This window comes from Leptonychotes weddellii, chromosome 8 (genome assembly GCF_054177405.1).
Source record: "Leptonychotes weddellii isolate Sample4059 chromosome 8, ASM5417740v2, whole genome shotgun sequence".
In the NCBI taxonomy this organism is placed as follows: Eukaryota; Metazoa; Chordata; class Mammalia; order Carnivora; family Phocidae; genus Leptonychotes; species Leptonychotes weddellii.
In genome coordinates this window covers 30,830,883-30,853,193 of record NC_138376.1, presented here as the reverse complement: position 1 = coordinate 30,853,193, position 22,311 = coordinate 30,830,883, and the positions used below count along the sequence as shown (strand labels likewise).

General features: G+C 48.5%; 1 protein-coding gene across 1 annotated transcript; it reads right to left on the bottom strand.

Moving 5' to 3' along the window:
• Positions 1 to 12,947: 12,947 nt before the first annotated feature.
• On the bottom strand, positions 12,948 to 19,480 carry NCR2 (natural cytotoxicity triggering receptor 2). Its single transcript, XM_031023591.2, has 4 exons — positions 18,995 to 19,480; positions 18,505 to 18,846; positions 13,509 to 13,638; positions 12,948 to 13,391 (listed from the first exon to the last, which is right to left on the bottom strand). Exons 1-4 carry the CDS (start codon positions 19,083 to 19,085, stop codon positions 13,277 to 13,279), a joined length of 678 nt encoding a protein of 225 aa, XP_030879451.2. The 5' UTR covers positions 19,086 to 19,480; the 3' UTR covers positions 12,948 to 13,276.
• Between the last annotated feature and the right edge of the window lie 2,831 nt (positions 19,481 to 22,311).

Here is a 22,311-nt window from a genome sequence, read left to right as displayed (position 1 = left end):
AACAAATGTGCAATTAAAGGGTTAGGCAACTCACAAGAGCATGCACCACGTGGAAGATGAGCCTCCAGAGAGGACATTGAGACTATCCTGTCACCGCGGGACATGGTCAACAGGATGCACACATCCCTCCACTGCCCTCCTGGGGGCAAAGGCTGGTGGCACAAATCTGCTGTGACCTCTGACTTCCTCATTGTCCATTTGCTTCAACAGTCATGAACAAATTTCCATCTTATCTTAACCAAGTACACTTTATTGTAAAAATATTCAAATACAGGATACTCAGTAAAATGTGAAAGTCCCCCTTCACATCCCTGTCACACATCCCCTACCCAGACTTGGCTCCTGTGAGCATGTGATCCTTACCCACATTCTTTCCTGTTTTTATACACACACACACACACATACACACACACACACACACACCCAGTATCTATGGATATGGCTTTATCTCTGTATCTTTTTAACTTATAATAATGAGGTACTATGATGTGTCACTCAGTAGCTTGATTTCTGGGGGGCCTAAACACGGCTTGGCAATCTGATCCATGCATTCTGATCTGCTTCATTCTTTGTAACCTGCCACACAGTATGAGAGATGATACATTATTTATTTTCTTCCTTTCTTATTCATGGCTAGTTTAATTTATTTTGAAGTTTCACTGTTACATAAAACATTGTGACAAACAATCTTTTATATACGGCTTTGTGCGTGCATGATTCTCTTCTCTCACACAAACCCTAGAAATGATTAACTTGCTTGCAGGAAAGGGAAGGACATTTAATATTTTGATAAATCTGGACAAATTGATTTCCTAAAGGGATGCACTCATTTATATTCCTATCAATTTTCTCACAACCTTATCACCACTGGAAATGACCAATCTTTGAAATTTTTATTAACTTAATGGGTGAAAAATGATCCTCCCCCCATTGTTTTAATTTGCATTTTCCCATTTACTGATAAAATGAATCCTGTCTTGTACATATGAATTTTCTCTGGGTGTTTCTTTGGATTGTAGTTTCTACCTTTTCTGTTTCTTCCATTGAGCATTGTCCTTTTCTTATTAATTTTATGTTCTGTATACATTCCGGATATTAATCTTTGTATAACGTATTATTTTCTCTATCTTGTCACTTAAAAAATATTGTTTGTGGTGTTCTTTATCATACATATTGTTAAAAAAATGAAATTCAACTGAGTGTATTTAAAGATACTGGCTTTCTTCAGTGATTCATGAATTGGGCAGCATCCCATCTAGTAGCTGGAAAGGTGTTCCAAGGAGCTGTACAAAATGTACAAAATACTTTTATAGGCAGAAAGGGGCAGAAATAAGAAGTGTTTAGCAAGGAGTGTTTCAGGCAAGGTCACCTTTTACTAGTGGAAGGCAGGGCTCTATCAAGTAGTGTTCACCAGCCCTGACCAAGTAACTCCATATTGACTGGTTCCCAGGAGGGGCGGAAGCTGCAGTTGGGTTAGGTATTAAGTCTTGGTTTGCTGATGGGGCTTAGCACAGTGACTCCATTTTGGATCTGTTGTTTCTGTTTTCACAACAAAAATTGTTTTTTTAAGTAAGAAATCTGTCAGTGTTTTTCTTCCTGGCTTCTGTGGCAGCAGGGTGGGGGGGGGGCAGCTGTTGTGGGGAGGGGGGTGCAGTCCTCTGGGGAAAGGGTGGGTGAGCAGAAGACTGAAGCCTGTGAAGACCCATTTCCTCAGGGAAGGTTTTGTCTGTGAAAATACCAACAGTTGCAGGGAGCACTGTGTTTCCCATCAGCGGGCCTGAGTTTGCCTGTTGGAGCCCAGCTAGGGTGAGGGTGAAGCCAGACCTGTTGTCCTGGGCTGAGTCTTGCCTTGTGCCAGTGCCTGGAATACCACAGAGATTTGCTGAGACTCCCTCCTTTGTGCTTCTTCTTGGGGCTGGCACCTGCCACTTTCCTTCAGGTCCAGTCTCTCTCCCCAGCAGCCTGGAATACAAGGCCTCAGGTAAGGGGCCCTGCAGGGCGGGGGGGAAGGGAGCAACCAGCTGTGTGCCCACAGCCGGAACATGCCTCCTGGTTGGCCCTCTGGTTGCAGAGCTACTTCTCCTTGCCCCACCTCTCCCATCCCCAACATTCTATCCTGCCCTTTTCCCCAACCCCTCATCTCCTGTCAAGGGCAAAGGCCTCCTTTGGGGAAGTGGGAAGCACGGGGTAATGGGCTCTATTGGAATAGGGAAGGAGCGAAGAGGAGCCAGGAGAACCTCTCCCCTAAGGGGCATGGATGGTCTCTGGGTCCTGAGAGGCATCACCTTCCCCGCCCCCCCCCTGCACCGCCCACAGCAGTCACAGGAAACTGAGATGCTCTAGGCTCCCCTGGTCCCAGCTTTCACCTCCCCATTTGGGAGGGGCAGGAGCGCTGGGTGGGCAGGGGAGGAGCCGAAAAGCCCCTGGAGGAAACTGTGGTCAACTAAGCACTGTCCCACTCTTTCTTCTCTCTCTCTGCACACTGTCTCTCTGCAAACTGTCATTTCCTGGGTGTTGGTTTTACCCTTCTTCCCCAGAAGGATGGGCTAAAGACAGATGACAGAGTCAGAGGGTCATTTGGGTCCTGACCACAGTCCTGAGTCCCATTTGGCCCCATAGGCCTTGCATCCAGGTCTAAGTGGTGGGCCAGTGATGTGTGTCCACCCTGGGAGGTTTTGTGGCTGCTGGAGGTGAAGGAAGATGGGAGGTGCAGGGAGGGTCTCGGGCAAAGGTGGGGAGAGGAGAGCTGAGAGCAGAGGGAGGAGAGCGTGCCAGGCTGGGGTCCTCAGAGGGGCTGGTGGGAGAGGAAGGGGCTGGCTCAGGTGGGCAGAAGCAACCTCAGTACCGCACCCCTCCACCCCACGCCCAGAACTTAGTTCCCTCTGTGGCCCGACCTCCTGAGGCTTGTGACATGTCACTTGAAAAAATAAGTAGATGAAAGAATCTAACAGATTTTCCTTTAGTGAATTTCAGAGGTTTTAGAATCAGGAAAATGTTGATGTTTATACATAATTTACAAAGGAAAGAGAACAAAACCCCAAGAAACCTGGTGTGATATTTGTGAGATTCTAGACGCAGCCCTTGCAGAGATCCGCCGACCGGTGTCAAGTCCAGGGCCTCATAGAGACCTGAGCGCGTTGCTGAGACTGTGGGTTCGATGGTGGCTTCATTTGCATCTGATGACACCCAGGTGGAACCCTTGGGTGTATCAGTCATCGGGGCCGCTGGGTGGGGGGCCCGGGGGGGTAAGTCAGCACTTGGAAGGGGTTGCATTTTTCTCATCAGTGGGCCTCAAAGAGTGCTTTATTGTAATCTCTCCATGGGAATGGTGTCTGGTGGGGGGGGGGCGGGGAGGAGGCATTTGTCTAATTTCCAGAGAGGAGCAGGATGTGCCTGCGGCAGACACGGTCACTGGAGCTCGGAGTCCAGGTACTCCACTCCACTTCTTTATTTTTAACTCACTGTATTCTTAATGAGGAAGTATTTTAAAATAAATTGCAGATATCCTGACATTTCACCCTTAAATAATTCAGTATGCAGCTCTGAAAAAAAAAAAAGAGCTTCTTGCTACATAGCAAATTAACATTATCATAACCAATGCAATTAAAAACCATTTAATAGACTGTACTACCCAGTCCATATGAGCAGAAATTCTGGTGTGTGCAAGCGAGACCGCCGATTTCCCCAGAATGCCTCTCCTTGGGCCTGGTGTGGAGCCTGGTCCTCGAAGGAGCCCAGAAGGGAGGCTGAGGACTACAAAAAAAAGGAGGCGGATTTCTGAGGAAAAGATCCCAAGCCTGGGAGCCTGAATTGTCCCTGGGTACCAGCATGCTGCCAGACTCTTAGGGGTGAGTGGAGATGGGACAGGGGCTTCAGCCCCTTCCTGGGACCTTGTGTCCTCGCTAGGGAGCCCATGAGGTTTTGGCTACTCCAAAGACTAATGTGATTCCATAGCAAAGCTCCTCATTAAGATGCGTGTTTTTTCCATACCACCAAGCAATTAATGCAATTCTTCACGGACACTGACTGGGTGTTCCACAAATGGAACTTTGTTCTGACACTATTGACCTGGGGTCAGCACCAGATCCCGCAGGTTAAGGGCTAGGTCCCAAAAGACTGCTCCCACTACAGACCCCAGCCACAAGTCCCAGGTTCTCACCTGTGCTTCTAACCGGCTACAAATCGGGGGTTCCCACAAACCCCTTCCTCGGGCTCCACTAATTTGTAGAGTGGCTCACAGAACTCAGAAAACTTGTTGACTCACTAGATTACTGGTTTATTACAAAGGATATTAAAGGGTATGAGGCAACAGTCAGAGGAAGCAATGCATAAGGCGAGTTTCAGAGTGCAGGAGCTTCTGTCCCAGGGTTGCTTGGGGCCTGGTACAGGGGTAGGTGGAAGCATTCTGGTTCCCCAGTGTGGATGCGCCGCAAGCCCCGTCCTTCCTTGGATTTTTTGGAGGCTCCCTTACATAAGCACCATTGATTAAATCACTGGTCATTGGTGATTGATTAAACTTTCAGCCCCTCTCCCCTCCTGGGAAATCAGGGGATGGGATTAGAAGTTCCAACCCTCTAACCACAGTGGTTCCCCTGGCAACAAGCCTCCGTCCTTAGGGGGTTTTCAAACGTCAGCACATTAACATAAACTCAGAGGTGGTGGCAAGGGGCTTGTTATGAATAAACAAGTCACCCATGTCACCTTTATGGCTCTGAAGCCATTTTGGGAACTGGAGACAGAGACCAAATATGAAAAAAGATGCTTCCATCTCAGGAGCAAAAGAGGCTTTGATTGGGGCACCCGGGTGGCTCAGTCGGTTAAGTGTCTGACTCTTGATCTCAGCTCAGGTCTTCATCTTGGGGTCCTGAATTCAGGCCCCATGTTGGGCTCCATGCTGGGTGTGGAGCCTACTTTTTTTTTTTTTTTTAAAGAGGCTTTGATCGCTCAGGAGATTCCAAGGATTTTAGCAGCTGTGAGCAGGAACCGTGGATGAAGACCACAATAAACATGTATTATAAATTGCAATATCACACTCATCCTTGCTGGGCTCCTTCTGCCACTCTCCGGTGCCCACCCGTGTCCCGCTTCTCCCATCCCCTCCCCAGCCACCTCCCGTCCAACTTTGTTCCCACACCATTGCTCCTTCCCTCTGTCCACACTGGAATCTTCTATAGGGGACCCTCCACCTATAGACCCTGAGTTCAAGGGCTGCTGCCTCCTTCTGTCTGTTTGTATCTCATGGTGCTCTGTCCCTAGCAACCCAGCCAGGCGCAAGAAAGTTCATCTCATGCCCATCGGCTTAGCATCCTGTGGAAGGGGCTTTAGAACTCGTCTTCATCCCCTTTGTTTTCCAGAGAAAAACAGAAGTTCAGAGAGGGGCAATGACTTGCCTAAGCTTACACAGGGCTGAGCTGAGACAATTAATTGGGGTCTTATTTCCAAGCCTGCTCACCCTGTGCCTCTCTGCTCACTGGGCTTACGTGCAGTGCTCTTCCCTGCTTAGAACAGCACCGACGGGTGTTTCTGGGCATCCAGGGGCCAATGGGAGAACTGAGGATAAGAAGGGAGATGATGATTAACATAAGAATAAAAAAATTAAAAAAAAAAAAAGAAGGGAGATGATGGAGAAAATAGGGCAAAGTGGAGAAGTTGGTTCCCTGGAGATCAAATGTGGGAATGCAGGACAGTTTTAGAATTTGAAGAAAACTTAGGCTGGCTCAGGTGGATTCTTGGTCTCAGGATCGTGAGTTTGAGCCCCATGTTGGGTGTAGAGATTACTTAAATAAATAAAACTTTAAGACACAAAATAAAACAAACAAAAAAGAATTTGAAGAAAACTTAGGAAACAACATATAATCACATAATTTTATAATTTGCAAGACTTGTCCATTTGCATTGTTTATCTAAGTCCTCCCAATAGTGTGGTGGTAATATTTATCTCCCTACAGGCGAGGAAACCAGTCTGGAGAAGGTCAATGACCTACTGAAAGTGGCAGGTGGCTTTACTGGCATCTGGGCTCCTGAGTTCCATCAGGGTTTTCCACTGCATGTTCCACCTGCAATCAGAGCAGGAATCCAGGAGGGAGAGGTCAGGGCACTGCGTCAGAACAGCACCCAGATGCAGAGGCAACCCCTTTCCCATTCCATTACACTGGTTTGGTCACCACAGCCTCCCAGCAAGGAAGAAGGCTACCCCTGGCCACTGCTGGCCTGAAGAGAGTTGTCAGTGAATATGCATGTGTTTTGGGCCTAGGTTGGTCAGTTTCTTCACCCTGATTCTCTCCTGTGTTCCCCTTTGCTGTCCTCCAAGAAGAGGAGCCAACTCCCTGTAGGCTCTCTGTGCCTTCAGCTGAGATTAGCTCTGAGTTGCCCCTGCTGTGGAACAGGTGAGTCCTCTTCCTACTACACTTCATTCCCTCTTAAAGCTCAGCATTTGTTCATTGTGTCCTCCATATATCTGATGCTACTTAGTAATCCAATATATATCATCCTACTTAGTAATCCAAATAGCTTGGCTATTATCAGTTCTCCCTTTACTGCTGAGGAGCTTGGGCATAGATACCTGAAGAACATTCTCCAAATTCACTGAGCCAGTAGGGGAGAAGGAGAAGGAATCCTTGCTGTGTACTCGCAGAAGGTTTAGCAATATTGCCACTTGCAGTAATATGGAAAGTAGAAAAAATACGTAATGAACTGGGTGGTATAGCTAAGGTCTCCGGGTGAAGTGTTGAGGATGCTGCCTGGTTTCCTCTTGTGGCTTATTGGAAACTGTGAGTGCAGGGAGGTAAACTATAGACAGGACTATTCAACACAAAGGAGCTGGATCCTGATGGCTTTGAAAATTCTCAGGATCTCCACACAGTGAATGATGCTGAAGTGAAGCCCAGGACGCTTTCAGGAAAATATGGTCCAAAGATGAAACCAAGGGTGGCTGTGGAATCCCTTGTTAGGACCTGAGAAAGATAAAGGTAATGCTTTAGACAAAAGCCCCCTAAGGAGCTTGAGGGTGTGTGCCTCATGGATTCCTTCAATGAAACTCAAGGGCTTCCATGATGCTAAAAGATATGACCCCTCAGCTTCTCAGCAGAAGCCCAACGTAGGGAAAAGACCTTATCTTGAAGAGATTTGTGAGTATGGCTTAATGGATTTCAATAAGATTCGCAGGAGACCCACACATTTTTTAGAGAGCGATATTCACAAGACAGCTTGGACTGAAAGGAACAGAGTATAATTTTAAAAAAAGCTTTGTATCCTCCCAAGTCTACTGGAAGGAATCAGGTTGAGAACACTGTGAAGATGTACATACAGGCTGCCTTTCATGGAAAGTGAAGGATGCCTCAGAGTGCAGACCTAGGAGCCCAGCGTGAGGGGCCAAGAGCCACGATGAATCATCCCCAGGTAGAAGCAGGACAGAGTCCGAATCAAGGAATTTCCAACATCTGTCCAGCAGAGCTCCAGTTTTTCCATGGATCAGTGAGTGCTCTGTTGGCTTCCCAGGGATATCTCTCGTGCTATCCCAGGCCTGTATCACCATTGTGTGTTGGGTTTGTATCTGGCAGATAACTCATCTCTTCCGCCCACAGGTCTTCATATGAGAACTAACTGCACATGAGGAGCTGTATGTAAGGAACTGCACCAAAGGAGCCTCATCCATACCTGGGCCTGATTTAAGCAACAATCTTTTGGACCTTTAAGCGACAAACTTCTGGACCAATTTGCCGATGCCATATTCAAGTGAGATTTGCGGAGGCTTTTGGAGGGGATTGTGTGTATCTTTCTTCTCTCCATTTCTTTATCTTTCATTTTTACCTTTTGACTCCCTTCACCCGTGAGTGTATTTTGGATGAGTGTATTTTGAATGTGGGAGAAACCTCAATAATTTGTGGCCAGAGGAGGTGCTGCGGGGGTTCCATATCTCTTCCTTCAAGAGATGGAGCCCCATCCCTCTCCCTTTGAGTATGGGCTGGCTCCAGTGACCAGCTTCTGATGAAGTGTGTGTGACTTCGGAGACTAGGTTATGAAAGGCACTGTGACTTCCTCCTCAGTCTCTCTTGGATCAGTCACTCTGGGGAAGTTAGCTCCCATATCATGAAGTAAAGTCCACATAGTGAGAAACTGAGACCTCGTCCTGGCAACCATGTGGGTAAACCATCTTGGAAGTGGTCTGGTTGTCAAGCTTTCTGATGACCCATTTCTTGCTGACATCCTGACTGCAATGCATGAGAGATTCTGAATCATGAACACCAGTTAAGATGTCCCCAAATTTCTGACTCCCCCCTCCAGACCTATCTTTGAGATAATAAATATGTCATTTGTGGTTTTATGCTACTAATTTTTCAGGTAACTTATTACACAGCATCAAATGAGTTGGGAGGAACATGACAAGATTTTGTTGTTATTGTTGTAAGCCAAGGGAAAAAAAGCATTTCAAGAAGGGAGGAGTGGTGAGTCATATCCAATGCTGCTCATCTTTCCAATATGATGAGTTTTGAGGACTGACCTCTGGAGTTAGTCACTGGAGACTGGGGGAAGATGTTTCAGGGAGTGGTACAAACAAAGGCCTGATTGGAGTGGGTTCAAAAGACAACAAAAAGAAAGATATTGGGGGCTGAGAAAAACTCCTTTTATGGGTTTTGTCATAAAGGGCAATAAAATGTGGAGCAGTAGGTGGAGGTGCTGTGGGGTCAAGAGAGAGTTTTTAATACATCATAGCCCATTTATATTCTGGTTGTCATGACACATGAGAGGGAGGCAAACTTCTGGAGCAATTCTCTTATGTAGGACAAGAGAAGATGGGATGGGTCCTATGTGGAGAGTTTGGGTTGTGATGGGAAAAGGGAGAAGAGAGTGCACTTGGGGTACAGAAGGGGGGTGATTGATGGGTGCAGTTGGACCAAATAGGCCTTGTTGTTCTCAGTGAGTTCAGATGCAAGGGCACCAGCTGAGGGTGAAGAGAGGACACTGGAGTTTGAGGGGCCAGAGGGCGGTGTGAACTAGAGGTCTAGAATGGAGACCACTTGTGTACAGGGAGACACTTCGCATGATAGGTTCGTTTTCTCCAGCCATGTTCAGCTTTAGGACAAGATGCAGGATGGAGCAATGGAAAGCTGGATACAACCAGGGCTGGAGTTGTGCCAGGGGAGTTCAATGAAAGCAGAGGGGGGAAAGGAACTGAAACCATGTGCCAAAGAGTGATTGTAAGGATGGGCCATGGAATCCAAGGGAAAAGAAAGCATGATTGAGTTGAGGGAGGGGAACAAAATGGCAGGACTAGTGGATCAGGGATCCCAGTGGTGTTGAAAAGGCACTGTGTTCAGGTCAGTAGGCTTGAGTTAGAGAGACAGGTGGTGGCTGGAAGGTGGGTGCTTCAAGTTGAGACCAAGGAGGGGAGCTGCTATTCCTGCTGACCATCTGAATGCGTGGCCAAGGCAGGGAAAGGGATGTGATCATTGTGGGAGAGGAGGTCAGGAACTGGGAGGCCAGGGATTTGGAAAGATCATCTATGAGTCCAAGTGGGCCCCAGCTCACCAAGGATGATGACAAGAGCCATGGGAGTGACCGTGAGCCAGGGGTTAAGGCCAATGAGAAGAAAGAGGGAGACTCCAGATTGTATAGGAGATGTGATAATAATGAGGTCTATGGTATAGTCTGATGGCAGGAAATCAAATCGTGGAGCTGCTTTAGGGAGGGTAAGAAGAAAGGAAGTGGCAATGAGGAGTGAAGAAGACACCCCTCCCACCTCAGGCCTCGTGGTGAAGGAAAGTGAAATGCCCCCAACTACAGAGAGAGCAGTGTTCTCAGAAGAGAGCCAGATTCTAGTGAACATAGGAAGATGACCTACAGAGAAGTTGAGACCACGAGTGCTCATGTTTCAGAGGGCAGAGAGAAAAGATTGATGGATTTGGGGAAGAGTGGGAAATGGGACTCACTTGATGAATTCACAAGGTCTTATTGCAATGCGATCCTGGGTGATGAGGGAGGACCAGGGAGCCCTGGTCTCTTGTGATTGGGATGAATAGGGAGAAAGGAATGAAACCACAAGTCTAGGGGTTCCAGCACTGGCTGTAGGGGGGCGGGGTGGAGAAGGGGCCAGGAGTCTTTACAGGAGCAAATGGAGATCTGGGGTCTTGCTCAGTCCTGCCCATGGTGTTGGGAGTGGGGACGGGTGGTTTGATGGAAAATCTTGGTCCCCTCTGCTCCTGCTAAGGAGGTGTGGAAGCTGTGTGAGGGAAGTGGTGGTAAATGGGTGAAAATTATATAAGTCCATCTTCAAGAATGGGAGCTCCATGGACGTCTTAAAGCTGGGTAACAATTAGATGACTTTAGTGAACCAGAGGAAGGTGGGGGTGGGAGAAATAAGAAGTGAGTCATTTTTACCTTAGGAGCCCAGAAAGCCCTAGAAATTGGAGGCGTGGGTAGTTCAGGATGCAGACTACAAGTGGGGGCCTGGGGTTGAGAAGCAGTCGGACTAGTAGCTTCTCTGCCTCCCCCGAGACAGAGCGAGTGGGTCAACTGCCCACATCCTTTCTCCTTCCGCTCTTTAAGCCCCGCTGACAACCTTCAGGTTAGTCTCTAACGAGGGCTGAGTCACAGAGACGCCTGCTCAAGGCACCAGGCACCGCGGAGAGGGAAAGTGTATTCCCTTGGTGCCCGAATGAGTGAAAACAGATGCTGGGCAGAGAGGCCCCTTTGCTTTGCTACAGTTGGTGCCTAGAACCAGGCTTCCACCCCCAGGAGCCTTTTTGGAGAAACTGAGCTGTCAAAGAGAAAAAAAATGCAGCCAGGCTTGTCTTAGTCCACTTGGGCTGCCGTAACAAAAATACCATCGACTCGGTGGCTTACAAAACATTTATTTCTCACAGTTCCAGAGGCTGGGAAGTCCAAGACCAAGTTGGCGGTGGATTCCGTGTCTGGCGAGACCTTCCTGCTTCATACAGGGCTGTCTACTTGCTGTGTCCTCACACAGTAGAAAGAGTCAGAGAATGCTGTGGGGCCTCTTTTATAAGGGCACCAATCCCATTCATGAGGGCTCCTCCCTCATGAGCTAGCCACCTTCAAGGCCCCCCTACAAATACCATCATGGGGGGGGGTTAGGATTTCAACATATAAATGGAGAGGGGGTACATAACAGTCCATAACAATGCCCTTGCTAAATCAATGTAGAGTCCATAAAGCTCTGTAATACACACGGAGCATCCAAGCTTTTAACTCCTGATGGGCTGCCAAGAAGCAGCAGGGGTTTCCAGAAAGTTCTGAGGAAAGACAGAGGTCAAGGAAAGGAGAAAACAGAAGACACAAAAAGGTATTTGGAGGAAACGGCAGATACACAAGGCTTAAAAAAAAAAAAAAACCCTCAAAAGTGAAAACTTTAATATTGCCTGAGAAAAAATGGCATCCCCAAAGAAAACATGCACGCTGTAGAGGAACATTCAGAGAACAAATGGACCATTTAGAAATGTTAAGATGTGGTAGCATAAATAGTAAATCTTCGAATAGAAGAGCTGGAACGTAACCTTGAGGAACTTTCCCAGAAAGAGGAATAAAGAAAAATAGATGAAGAACAGGAGGGAAAAGAAAGAGGCTCAGTCTGGAAAGTCTGACATTGAGAGAGTAAGTGCCAGAGAGACAGTAGCCCTACGAGGGGCAGAGCCTGGGGTCAGACCAGGCTGGTTTCCGTTGTGGAGCCTCCTGCTCAGCTCGTGCAGGAAAAAGGAAGGTCACTCCTCTCTAGAGCCTGCAGCCATCTTGGTGGCAGTGAGGGCAACACGGGGGGTGCGCAGTGACATGGTGACAAGGGGTGGCCGAATTTTGCAGAGCATGAGGCCCCAGTCATGACACTGGACTCCACCCCCATGCAGTAAAAATGCACAGGGGTGTTGTTGAGAAGGAATGGATAAGGAGGAACTGTCCAGGAGGTAGGGACCAAAGGCAGGACACCAGTTAGGTGATTGACAGACTGGCCGAGTACAAGTGCCCGGTGGTGGGGATTTGCAAAGTGGGAGGAAGAGGAGGGAGAGGTGGAAACAACAGAGAGAAGCAGAACAGAGGGTCTTGGCAGAGTGTGGCTGAGCGAATGGAGATGGGGAGGGAAATGTTAGTGACCTGGGATCTTGGCTGAGCTGTAGGGCTGCAGACAGGAGGGGCAGGGGGAGGGAAGAAGGGGTAAAAGGAGAAGGGAAAGGAGAGGAGGAGGGGGAGAGGGAAGACGGAGAGGGGAGCAGGAGGACGGGAGCAGGGGCATGAGGAGGAGGGCTAGGGGAGGAGGCAGTGGGGAGAGGAGTCGGAGTCGCCCACAGTGCTGGCTCGGGTTTGGTGGACAGCTGCTGCGCTGGCCTTTGGCTCCCATCCCCGGACGGTGCTGGCCCAGATGCCAACTGCCTGTGAGCCACTAGCAGGCCTGGATCTTGGGAGGAGGCCGGGCTGGGAAATCCTCAGCCCTGGAGTGAGGGGTGTAGTCAAGGGTCTTGGATCAAGTTCTGGGGGACTTCTGCCTTTTCTTTGCAGTGAGCGAAGGGTTCAGAGGCCATTCAGGAGCTCCCCAGGAGCCTGGGGGAGAATGGCCATTCTTCTTGGACCCCGAGGCCTGGGGTCTGGGCCGAGCTGGGCACATCGGACACCTCCCTCTATGTTGCACGCGTGGACTCCTTAAGGCTCTGAGACGGGGTGGGGAGGGGGGTAGAAATACAGAAAGTGAGTCACATCCACTCTAAGACCTTGTTGCTCTGTCCCCACAGCCCGTCCCTCCTTCAGCAGGCCTGCCACCAGGGACTCTTTGTCTTTGCCTTTCCCCCATCCCCACCTACCTTCCCCCTCCTGCGTTCCCTGCTCCCCAGGGCACGGTTCTCCGTCCAGTGCACAGCCTCTGTCCCTCACCACTTGGGAAGGGGCTGTGCCCTGTGAGGTGCCCTGGGTTGGTGGCTGTGGGTAGACCTTCCAGGAAGGGCAGGCAGTGGGAGGTTGTATACAGGCCAGTGGTACAGGAGGAGGGATGAATCAGAGTGGGAGAGGGGCAGGGGAAGGAAAAGAGGAGAAGGAGAAGAGGCGAGGGAAAAACAGACCGAGAAATGTGGACAAGGCACTCGAGTTCGAGAGAGACACAGGGGAGCCGCTAGTGAGCACGCACGATGGATGGAGTCCGTGAGGGATTCCTCTGGACAGCCCTGTTGGGTATAATTTTTCCTGCCTCTGTGTTTGCCGGCTGATTCCCTGTCTGACCATGGGTCTAGGGACGGAAGCCGTTCCCTGCTCCATTTCCCCCAAGCCCAAGCAAACCCACTCACCGGACAAGCAGAGCGGATAGCACGAGGCTCTTGGCCACAAGCAGTGCACAGAGCATGGGGACCAGAGCGCTGGGGGCTGCAGGGTGAGACTGGAGGGTGGAGTTTTGTTGCCTGGAGGACAGGGGACAAGAAGGGGAGAGGAGCGTCTTGGGGGGCAGCTCTCACCTGCAGGCCCCTGAGCCAGGGCCGTCTGGCAGAGGGTCCCAGAGGGTCCCACCCTGAACTCACTGTGAAGGGGCGGTGAGGGCAGAGGAAGCCCCAGGGGCCTCCCTGGCTCTTCCAGTGGGGGGCACAGAGCTCTGGGTCGGTGATGAGACCAGCTCACCTGAAGCCCGGATGTCCTGTGTGGAGGCACGAGCTGTCAGCGAGAGAGAAAGAACCCTCGTTAGCTGGTGGGACAGGTGTCTGTTCTGGCTGGTGGGAAAGATGGGACAGGGGCCTGGGCTGGACTGGGAACAGCCTATCAACCCTGGTAAAAACCAATTCATGGCGGTGGAACTGGGCTGTGAAGTCCTGTGGCTCAACACTAGATAGAGCTGCGGCTCAGGCTCTATCCAGTGCCTGTGGGGTTATTCCTGGATCTGGGAAGAGCCCTGGAAGAGGAGTCAGGATGCCTGGGCTTCCCTCCAAGCATTTGTACGCGTCTGGAAGGGCAATCTCTAGCTCTCAGCCTCCCTGAGTGTAGACAGAGTCACTGTCCTTAAGCAGCTCTCATCTCTGGCATCCGTTCCTTTTCTCACACTTCTGGGGCTATTAGGGGAAGGGGGCCCCTTATGGGGAACTTTAAGGCTGCTTTCCCACCCCTGTCCTTCCTGGTTTGGCAACAGAACCTTAAGCCCCTCTGCAGGCCCCACTACCTCAGTGGCCTGTATAAATACCTTTTCTGGGGCCCCCTCTTAATTCTGAAACTTTGTGAGCTACTTGCCCCCCATCCCCACTGCCTTGCCTTCCCAGAAAGACCCCAGACCTACCAACGCTAAGAGCTCTTGATGGAGGCTGGTGGAAGGTCACCTCTGGAAAGGTGATGGGGCTATGAAGGAGACAGAGAGGACAATGACTATCGGGGGTGGGTGAGGCCCAGAAGGGAAATAGATGGTGTCAGCCCCAACCTTGTGACAGGAACTGTGGTCTCTCAGTGTCCTCAGCTAGGTCTGCACACCCACCCAGGGCCCAAGAGGGGAGCAGTCTCCCCCAAGCTGGGGAAAAGAGAGAGGCAGGGGCCGAGGAGGCATGGAAGAGAGAGTACTTGATGCTGGGAAACCTCATGGCTGGAGACTTCCCTGGAGAGAGTCCCGGGCCAACGGACATGTAGACATGATCCTATCCCACAGGGGCACTCTCTCTGAGGCTGCCTGGAGTGATGACCAGGAGCAACCCCTACGTCCAAACTGGAGGAGGTCCTCAGGACCCTCAGGGAAAATTCTAGTCCTGAGCTACAGTGTGTGATCTATGGGCTGGTGCTGGTCCACAAATTGTTTATGACCTGCCTGCACAAGGTAAATACAGAAATCGGGAGTAAGGATCTTGAAACTTTTACATCAGTTTGACATTGCCTCAGGGTCCAAGCATGTGATTGGTAAACTGGTCCAGTTGGACAGAATATAGATCAGCTTGGGTGTTGACACCCTGTCATGGAGGGCTCCATATGGGGCAAGTTACATGACAGCAGAAGCAGGACCATGACACTTGAACATTAGTTGGTCGACTCTAACCCAAAAGTGTACAAACACCTGAAAAAAATTATTTTTATAATTTGTTATTCTTATAATCATTGAGATTTTCAATCTATCCTTTTAAAAAAATTTAGAGTTTAACATGATTAGGTAAGACAGAATAGTGATTAGCTCATTCAAGGACTACTTAACAGCAAGACAAAGTCACTGAGCTTTTTATCTAGAAAAGCCATCTGTTTTCTGAATGCCTCAGTAATAATAAACCAAACGGTGATAGTGGAATTAATTCTAAAGGTACTTTCCCTTCTGAAGTTATTCCAAAGGGTTTGCATTGGTTTTATTTGAAAATGTAATCCTTCACTGTGGTAGGCAGAACAATGTCCATGTCCTACCTAATCCCAGGAACCTGTGAATGTCACCCTACATGGCCAAAGGGACTTCTCAGATGCCATTAAAGTTAAAGATCTTGAGGTGGAGAGATATTCCGGGTGGGCCCCATCTAAAGATTAGTATTTAAAAACAGAGAGTGGCGGCGCCTCAGTGGCTCCGTTGGTCAAGTGTCTGCCTTCGGCTCGGGTCGTGATCCCAGGGTCCTGGGATCGAGCCCCGAGTCTGACTTCCTGCTCGGCGGAGAGCCTGCTTCTCTCTCTCCCTCTGCTGCTCCCCCTGCATATGCTCTCTCTCTCTGTCATATAAATGGATGAAGTTTAAAAAAAAAAAAAAGCAGAGTGTTTCCCAGTTGTAGTAAGAGAGAAATGCAGGTGGGAAAGGGCCTCTGGCTTTGAGGATGGAGGAAGGGGGCCACAAGCCAAGGGATGTGGCAGCCTCTAGAAGCTGTGAAAGCTGAAAAGTCCATAGTCTGCAAGAAAACAGGACTTCGGTCCTATAGCTACAAGGAACAAAATTCTGCCCAAGACCTGAATGAGCAAGAAGTGGATTCTATCTAACAGCCTTCAGGAAGGAGCAGAGCCTGCAGACCCCTTCCAGACTTCTGATCTGTAGAACTGTAAAATCATAAATCTGTGCGGTTTTAAGCCACTACCTTTGTGGGGATTTGTGCTGACAGCCCTGGGAAATGATGACACTCATCTATAGTATGAGTTTTGTAGTTACAATGAATGAAGTACTAAAACCCAGTGAGTTAGCTGCTGAGATATACTAGCTAATGAACAAATACATCATGAAAACAAGTGACATTTACATGGAAAACATAAAACCACAAATTCAAAATAAACTTTTTTTTTAAAAAAAGAGGATTGAATTACAAAGTTCTTAAAAGCAGTCAGTATTTCACATACAAACTCTAGTGTGCTGTGGGCTTCTTGTAAAGTAGCAGCTTTGTGTTGCGAAGACAGAGTATCTATCTACAGTTATCAAACGTTATCGCAAGATTGTACGAGAGGTATTTGCTCCTCTGTGTTTTGCTAGTCCGTGGCAAGGAAGGGAGCTTAAACATCCCTTTCTATTGACACATTAGCTCACATCATCAGGAATTGGCAATCGAGAAGGAAGATCAGCTCCTGGAACAAGTCAAGCTAGCAAAGTATTTTTCGTGGCAACTTGAAAAATGCACACATATTGCAAACGTAGCCTATTCTTTTTATTTTACGTGCAATTTTGAACAGGATGAGAGGTTTTCCTCTGTCTCGTTTTGCTTCATTGTCAGAAACACAACTAACCCTGAGCTGAAGAGAGCTCTGAAGGGTTGTATTATTGACCAGGGGTTTGGGGCTCCAGTTTCACGTAGGACTATGTTCTGATGGTTGTAGCTGCTTGGGCAGGAGGACATTCTGGGGCGGTCATTCAGATTAAGGAGACTTGCTATGAAAAAGTACCAGCTGACCTGCACCGTGTGCTTCCCAAAGTGGTAAAAATTGTGAATTACATAAAGATGAATGAGTTGAATTTGAAATCGTTCTCTTTATGATGTGATAATGTGGAAACCCTGCATGGTTGTTATTGCATGCCAAGGTCACAGTGATTACTGAGGGGGAGAGTTCTGTTGAGAATGTTTGATCTATGAAAAGGCTTCTAATGTTTTGGCAAGATTGAAATCGAGTTATGACTAACTTTTTAAAGATGTGAATCACACAGTCAGCCTTGTTTATTTTAGGGCTTTGAGGTTATTCTAGCAAGGGAAGAACACAACATATTTTTCAGTGGCAAACAAAATCTCAGGGCAAAAACAAAAGTTGGAGGCTTAGAAGAAGTTTCTATGAGTTCTTACAGCATGTTCTTAATTTGGTAACAGTTATCAACAGAACAGGAGATGATTTTGATATTGCATATCTGCAAAAGTACTCATGGAAAAACCTTAATAATTTGATACAATGTTTTCAATTTTATTTTCTGCTCAAAGAAGACATGTGATATGAAGTTCATAGATCCAGAATCCATTTTTTCATCAAAAGACATTTTAAATATAAACATAACTTTGTAAGATAAATTTTGGAATTAGCTACTGATGAAGGATTGAGGATGCATTTTGAAAATATAACACCACTCCCTCCCTTTTGTAAAAATTAAAAATAAAAATATTAAGCGTGTGGAAATTGATTTAAAATTCCTGGATTTCTGTCAACATAACTCTGTGAGACCGGTTTTCTATTATAAGTGTATTAAAATCAAGCATTTAAACAATTTTGAATGTGTTTTCTCTGAAGAGTTATGGTGTCCTAGTGTCATTCAGATTAGGTAAGTTAACAAGCAAAAATAATGCTCTTTTGTCACATTAAAATCCTTCAATGTGGATATACAGGGTGTTTGTTCAAAGTGTGGATGACATTTAATATGGGAAATTGCTATTTCACTTCTAAGTTTTTGCTCAGTTATGACTGAGGCACAACAACGTTACCGCTAGAATGTTCAGCAACTACATCCATCACCTACATGCATACATGCAATGAACAACGTGGTCCGTTTTTATAACTGAACTTTTAGCCTTGTGGACCATATGGTCTCTGTTGGAACTATTCAACTTCACTCTTGTAGCATGAAAATGGCCTCAGATCATAGATAAACAAATGGGCATGGCTGTGTTCCCAAAAAAACCTTTATTTCTGGACACTGACATTTGAATTTCCTAGAATTCTCATGTGTCACAAAATCTTATTTTTCTTTTACTTGTATCCCAACCATCTAAAAACCATCCTTGGTTTTCAGACCTGTTTGCTGACTGCTGATCTGGGCCAGGAGGAATGGACAGCCCAACATGCTACCAACAAGGTGGGGGCGGTTTGTGGCCAGTGGCCAGACATTTACTGAGCACCTACTACGTGCCAGGTACAAGCGCCTTCTCTAAAAATGCCAAGCAGTCTTGGGCTCCCCTGTGGCCAGGTCATAGGAGCTCAGGCTGGTCAGCATGCTCAAAGGATCTGTTTGAGCATCTTTTAGGAGGCTTGTAAATCATCAAGACGGACAGCGAATGAAGTGTGTGTGTGTGTGTGTGCGCGCACTTGTTCCCAACAGCTTTCCCAGGAGAACTGGATGGGGGGACTAGGAAACAAGGAGGCACCAGGAGGGAGCGAGGGGACCCCCGGGAAGGGGCTTACCTGGAGACACTGCCAGATAGAATCTTATGGACTTAGAGACAGAGTTGCTGGAAGCGTGGTAGATTCTACACCAGTAGTGTCCTGAGTCCTCCTCCTTCAGACCAGTCATGGTGACAGTGAAGATACCAGCGCTAGGGTTGTCCCAGATTGAGAATCGAGAGGCCTGAGCCAGTCTGCCGGGACTGGAGCTGGTGACTAGCCTGGTGCACTTGAACGCCGACAGCTCCTTACACCAACCCTTCCTCTCGTAGGGCCAGCCCTTGGGGGGGTACTGGCACATCACAGAGAGCGTCTGCCCCGCCACTCGGTGAAGATGCTGAGCCTCCGGTAGTGCCCACGAGCCTGAAGAGCAGGCTGCAGGTCAGGGTCACACCAGCATCAGCTCCACCAGCCGTCCCCGCGCACAGAGCACTAGCGCCACATCCCACTGTCCCAGATGTCCTCATAGCACCCTCTCCTCTCTTCCCCGTGCTCTTCCCTTCCCCCTCACCTGGGATCAGCAGTGGCAGCAACAGCAGAAGCAGGAGCAAGCCTCTCCAGACCCTCCGGCCCTTTCCCTGTGGGCTGGTGGCCGGAGACATGGGGGACGCTGGGGAGAGAGAACCAGGAGCTGGTCTCACTCTGCTTAGCTCTTCCAGTCCTTCCGAGATAGACAAAACGAGAAAGGCCAAGGCCAGCCTGGGGAGTGGGAGACCCGGGGAAGGCTGACTGCACGCAGAGGGAAGCAGGGACCTCCAGGGGCAGGTGCGAAGCTGGACATGGAGGCAACAGCCCTGCTTGGTGCGCAGCTCCTGGGTCTCCACAGAGGCTGCTCCTCTCCTCTGTGCCCAGCTGCCCCTTCCCCATCAGGGCCTGCCCTTGGGGGAGGAGCTGGGATGGCCAGGAGGAAGCTGTGGTCAGGTAAAGGGCTGCCCATCTGCTTCTCTCTGTGCACTGCCTCTTCTTTGCAGGACCCTGGCTTTGCCCCCCTCTCCAGGGAAAGCCACGCTGAAGGTGGGTGACGAGCTCAGGGGCACTCAGAGGTCTGAGCAAGAACCCTAAATCCCACTGGCCCTGGGAGTGGTCAGAAACCTCATGCCCAGTCCTGCCTGGTGAGTGAGTGATGTGTTTCCACCCTGGGAGGTTTTATGGGTGCTGGAGGGGAGAGGAGAGCAGGTGGAGTTTCAATACCGGTAAGAAAGTGCAGGGAGGGACCCTGGCAAAGGAGGGGAGAATGAGGCTGGGAGCAGAGAGAGCCGGGCTGGTGGCAGGGATGGGTCAATGAGGGGCGGGGGGTGGAGCACAGGAGCCTGGACCCCCAATCACCTCTAAATCTTCAACTCCTGCCCCCTGTGGGTACAAGAGCACTAGTTGTGTAATTGCTGCACAAACAGACACAGGACTCTGGCATCTCTTTCTTTAGTGAATGTGAGCACTTTAAAAAATGATGCAATTTACAAAGAGATTTTCTATAAAACAAAAGAGAGAGAGAGAGAGAAGTCAGGACACCGGGCCCTGTGCTAACATGTAACTCCATATTCGGCCACCAGGGGCTCTGCCAGTCTAGCAGCTGCTGCAGGGAGCCCTGCACAGAGCTCATGACTGAAGAGGGGCTTTGAACTAATGGAGGGTATTGGTGGCCGCCCCCTGACTCCTGCTCCCCACTCCACCTGGGTGCAGAGCCCTGCTCCTTGCAGTGGGAGCGAGCAGAGACTGAGGATAAGGGCAAAAGGACAGACAAGAAGAGAAGGGACACAGGAGGGCCGTGGGCTCTCTTGCCTAGAGACTCCCGGGGAAAAGCAGGATGGAGTTGGGGAGCCAGAAGGAAAGTTTGGGCCAACGCCCACTACCCACTTGCACGAGTTAGGTTACTCAGCGTGTTTGTGTGTGCTCTCTCCACACGGGGGAACTGAGGCTCAGATCTGTCCGTGACCTGCTCAAAGTCACATGGTGCCATGCAGATGTAACCAGACCAGCTTCCTGACTTCTGACGGGGTCTTTCGCTGAAGCCTGGCCCACAGACAGGGCAGGAAACCAAACCACACGCACTTGCAGAGGCGAGCTCCCGGCAGTTCGTTTCCTGGCCTTGGGCTGGGCTCCGTGTTTCCTCTCCGAACCTAATTACAGACAAAATGCGGGGGTGGGGGCACCCTTCGGCGGGGGGGGCTTCTGGCCCTGGCTGGTGTAGGTGTGTGTCCCTTGCATGAGGGTGTGCAGCAACTATTTCCCACAGCGATTTCCCCTTTGTCTGCTTGCTGCTGGCCACCGGGAAGGGATGCCTCCTCCCTGCAGCTCCCCAAGATCACTCTTTGCCCACAGTCCACTATCTTTATGTCCCCCCAGCTTGGGGTTGGCTCTGACTTGTTCTCTGCCTATCAGCCTGGGTCTGTGGTGCCCAGGGGACAGGAAGTTTTTGAGCAAACTCCTATACCTCTAAAAGTCTGAGTTTTCTGGGGCACCTGGGTGGCTCAGTTGGTTAAGTGTCTGCCTTCGGCTCAGGTCATGATCCCAGGGTCCTGGAACCAAGCCCTGCGCCGGGCTCCCCGCTCAGCGGAGAGCCTGCTTCTCCCTCTGCCTATTTGTGCTCTCTATCTCTCTGTCAAATAAATAAATAAAATCTTTAAAAAAAAAGTCTGAGTTTCCTCCTTTAATATATAATGATGGATCACTAATATGATTATTCTGGGAATAAATAAGTAAACTCTTGCAAACATTTACAGAAGTGCCCATTACATGGTATCTCTTCAGTGAATATCTGTCATCAAGAATCAACATCCACAATATCATATGTCTTGACTTTTAATTATATATGTAGACATGGAATAGCAGTACAGCAAACTTCTAAAAGGAAATAAAAATACAAGTTATGTCATTTAGAGCAGAACTTTCTAATCATGTCCCCGGTGCCAGAAATTATATAGGGAAAAATGCTCAGTCATTCTACATACAGATTAATACTTGGACATGATAAAAAGATATGACAAACAACATTTAATAGCAAATCACAGCTGTGAATTAAGGTTTCCTTCCTATTTGGCAGATGAAGGGTTATTTGATTTCATATGAAAAACAAGTCTTCTAAATAATAAGAGAAAATGAATATTTCAATAGGAAAAGGGAGTGCAGTTATGAACAAGTACTTTTCTACAGAAGAAATACAAATGAACAATGTTAAGGGAAACAAATCCAAAGGGGATATTATTAAAATAAATGCAAAACCACTCTTCTCATCAGATTGACAAGAATTAAGAGAAATGATGATAACCAGGGTTGGGACTTTTAGGGAAAAGACAATTGCATATTCTGCTGGGTAAACATATTGATACCACCTTTCTGAAAGACAGTGTAGTCAGATTAACCCAAATCTACTTTAAAAAAGAAATCACCTTTGACTCAGCAGTTCTAAATCTAGGAATTGAAAAAGGGTACAGTGGCTGTTGCAGTATTATTTCGTTTTAAAATTTCATCAAAATCATGCATATACGTGTCTTCAAAACTTGTAGCTCCAAAAATTGTAGGTTATAAACTCATGTTAATAAAAATGCAGTAGTTCTATGCCCCAACACTCTACACCCCAGCTCCCTTTCTTGCTAGGGAGTCACTGTTTTTTTTAAAGATTGATTTATTTATTTGAGAGAGAGAGGTGAGTATGTGCACGAGCAGGGGGAGAGGCAGAGGGAGAGAGTCTCAAGCAGACTCCCCGCTGAGAGCAAAGCTGGCTGCAGGGCTTGATCCCACTCCCCGTGAGATCATGACCTGAGCAGAAACCAAGAGTAGGATGCTCAACTGACTGAGCCACCCAGGGACACCCTCCAGGGAGTTTCTTTT

Excerpts from the sequence above, each read along its gene's own strand:
- NCR2 (XM_031023591.2), bottom strand. The coding sequence starts at position 19,085 with ATGTCTCCGGCCACCAGCCCACAGGGAAAGGGCCGGAGGGTCTGGAGA. Across the intron at positions 18,847-18,994 it reads GCTGCCACTGCTGATCCCAG|GCTCGTGGGCACTACCGGAG; the intron begins GTGAGGGGGAAG and ends CCTGCTCTTCAG. Across the intron at positions 13,392-13,508 it reads GCCCTCACCGCCCCTTCACA|GCAACAAAACTCCACCCTCC; the intron begins GTGAGTTCAGGG and ends CCTGTCCTCCAG.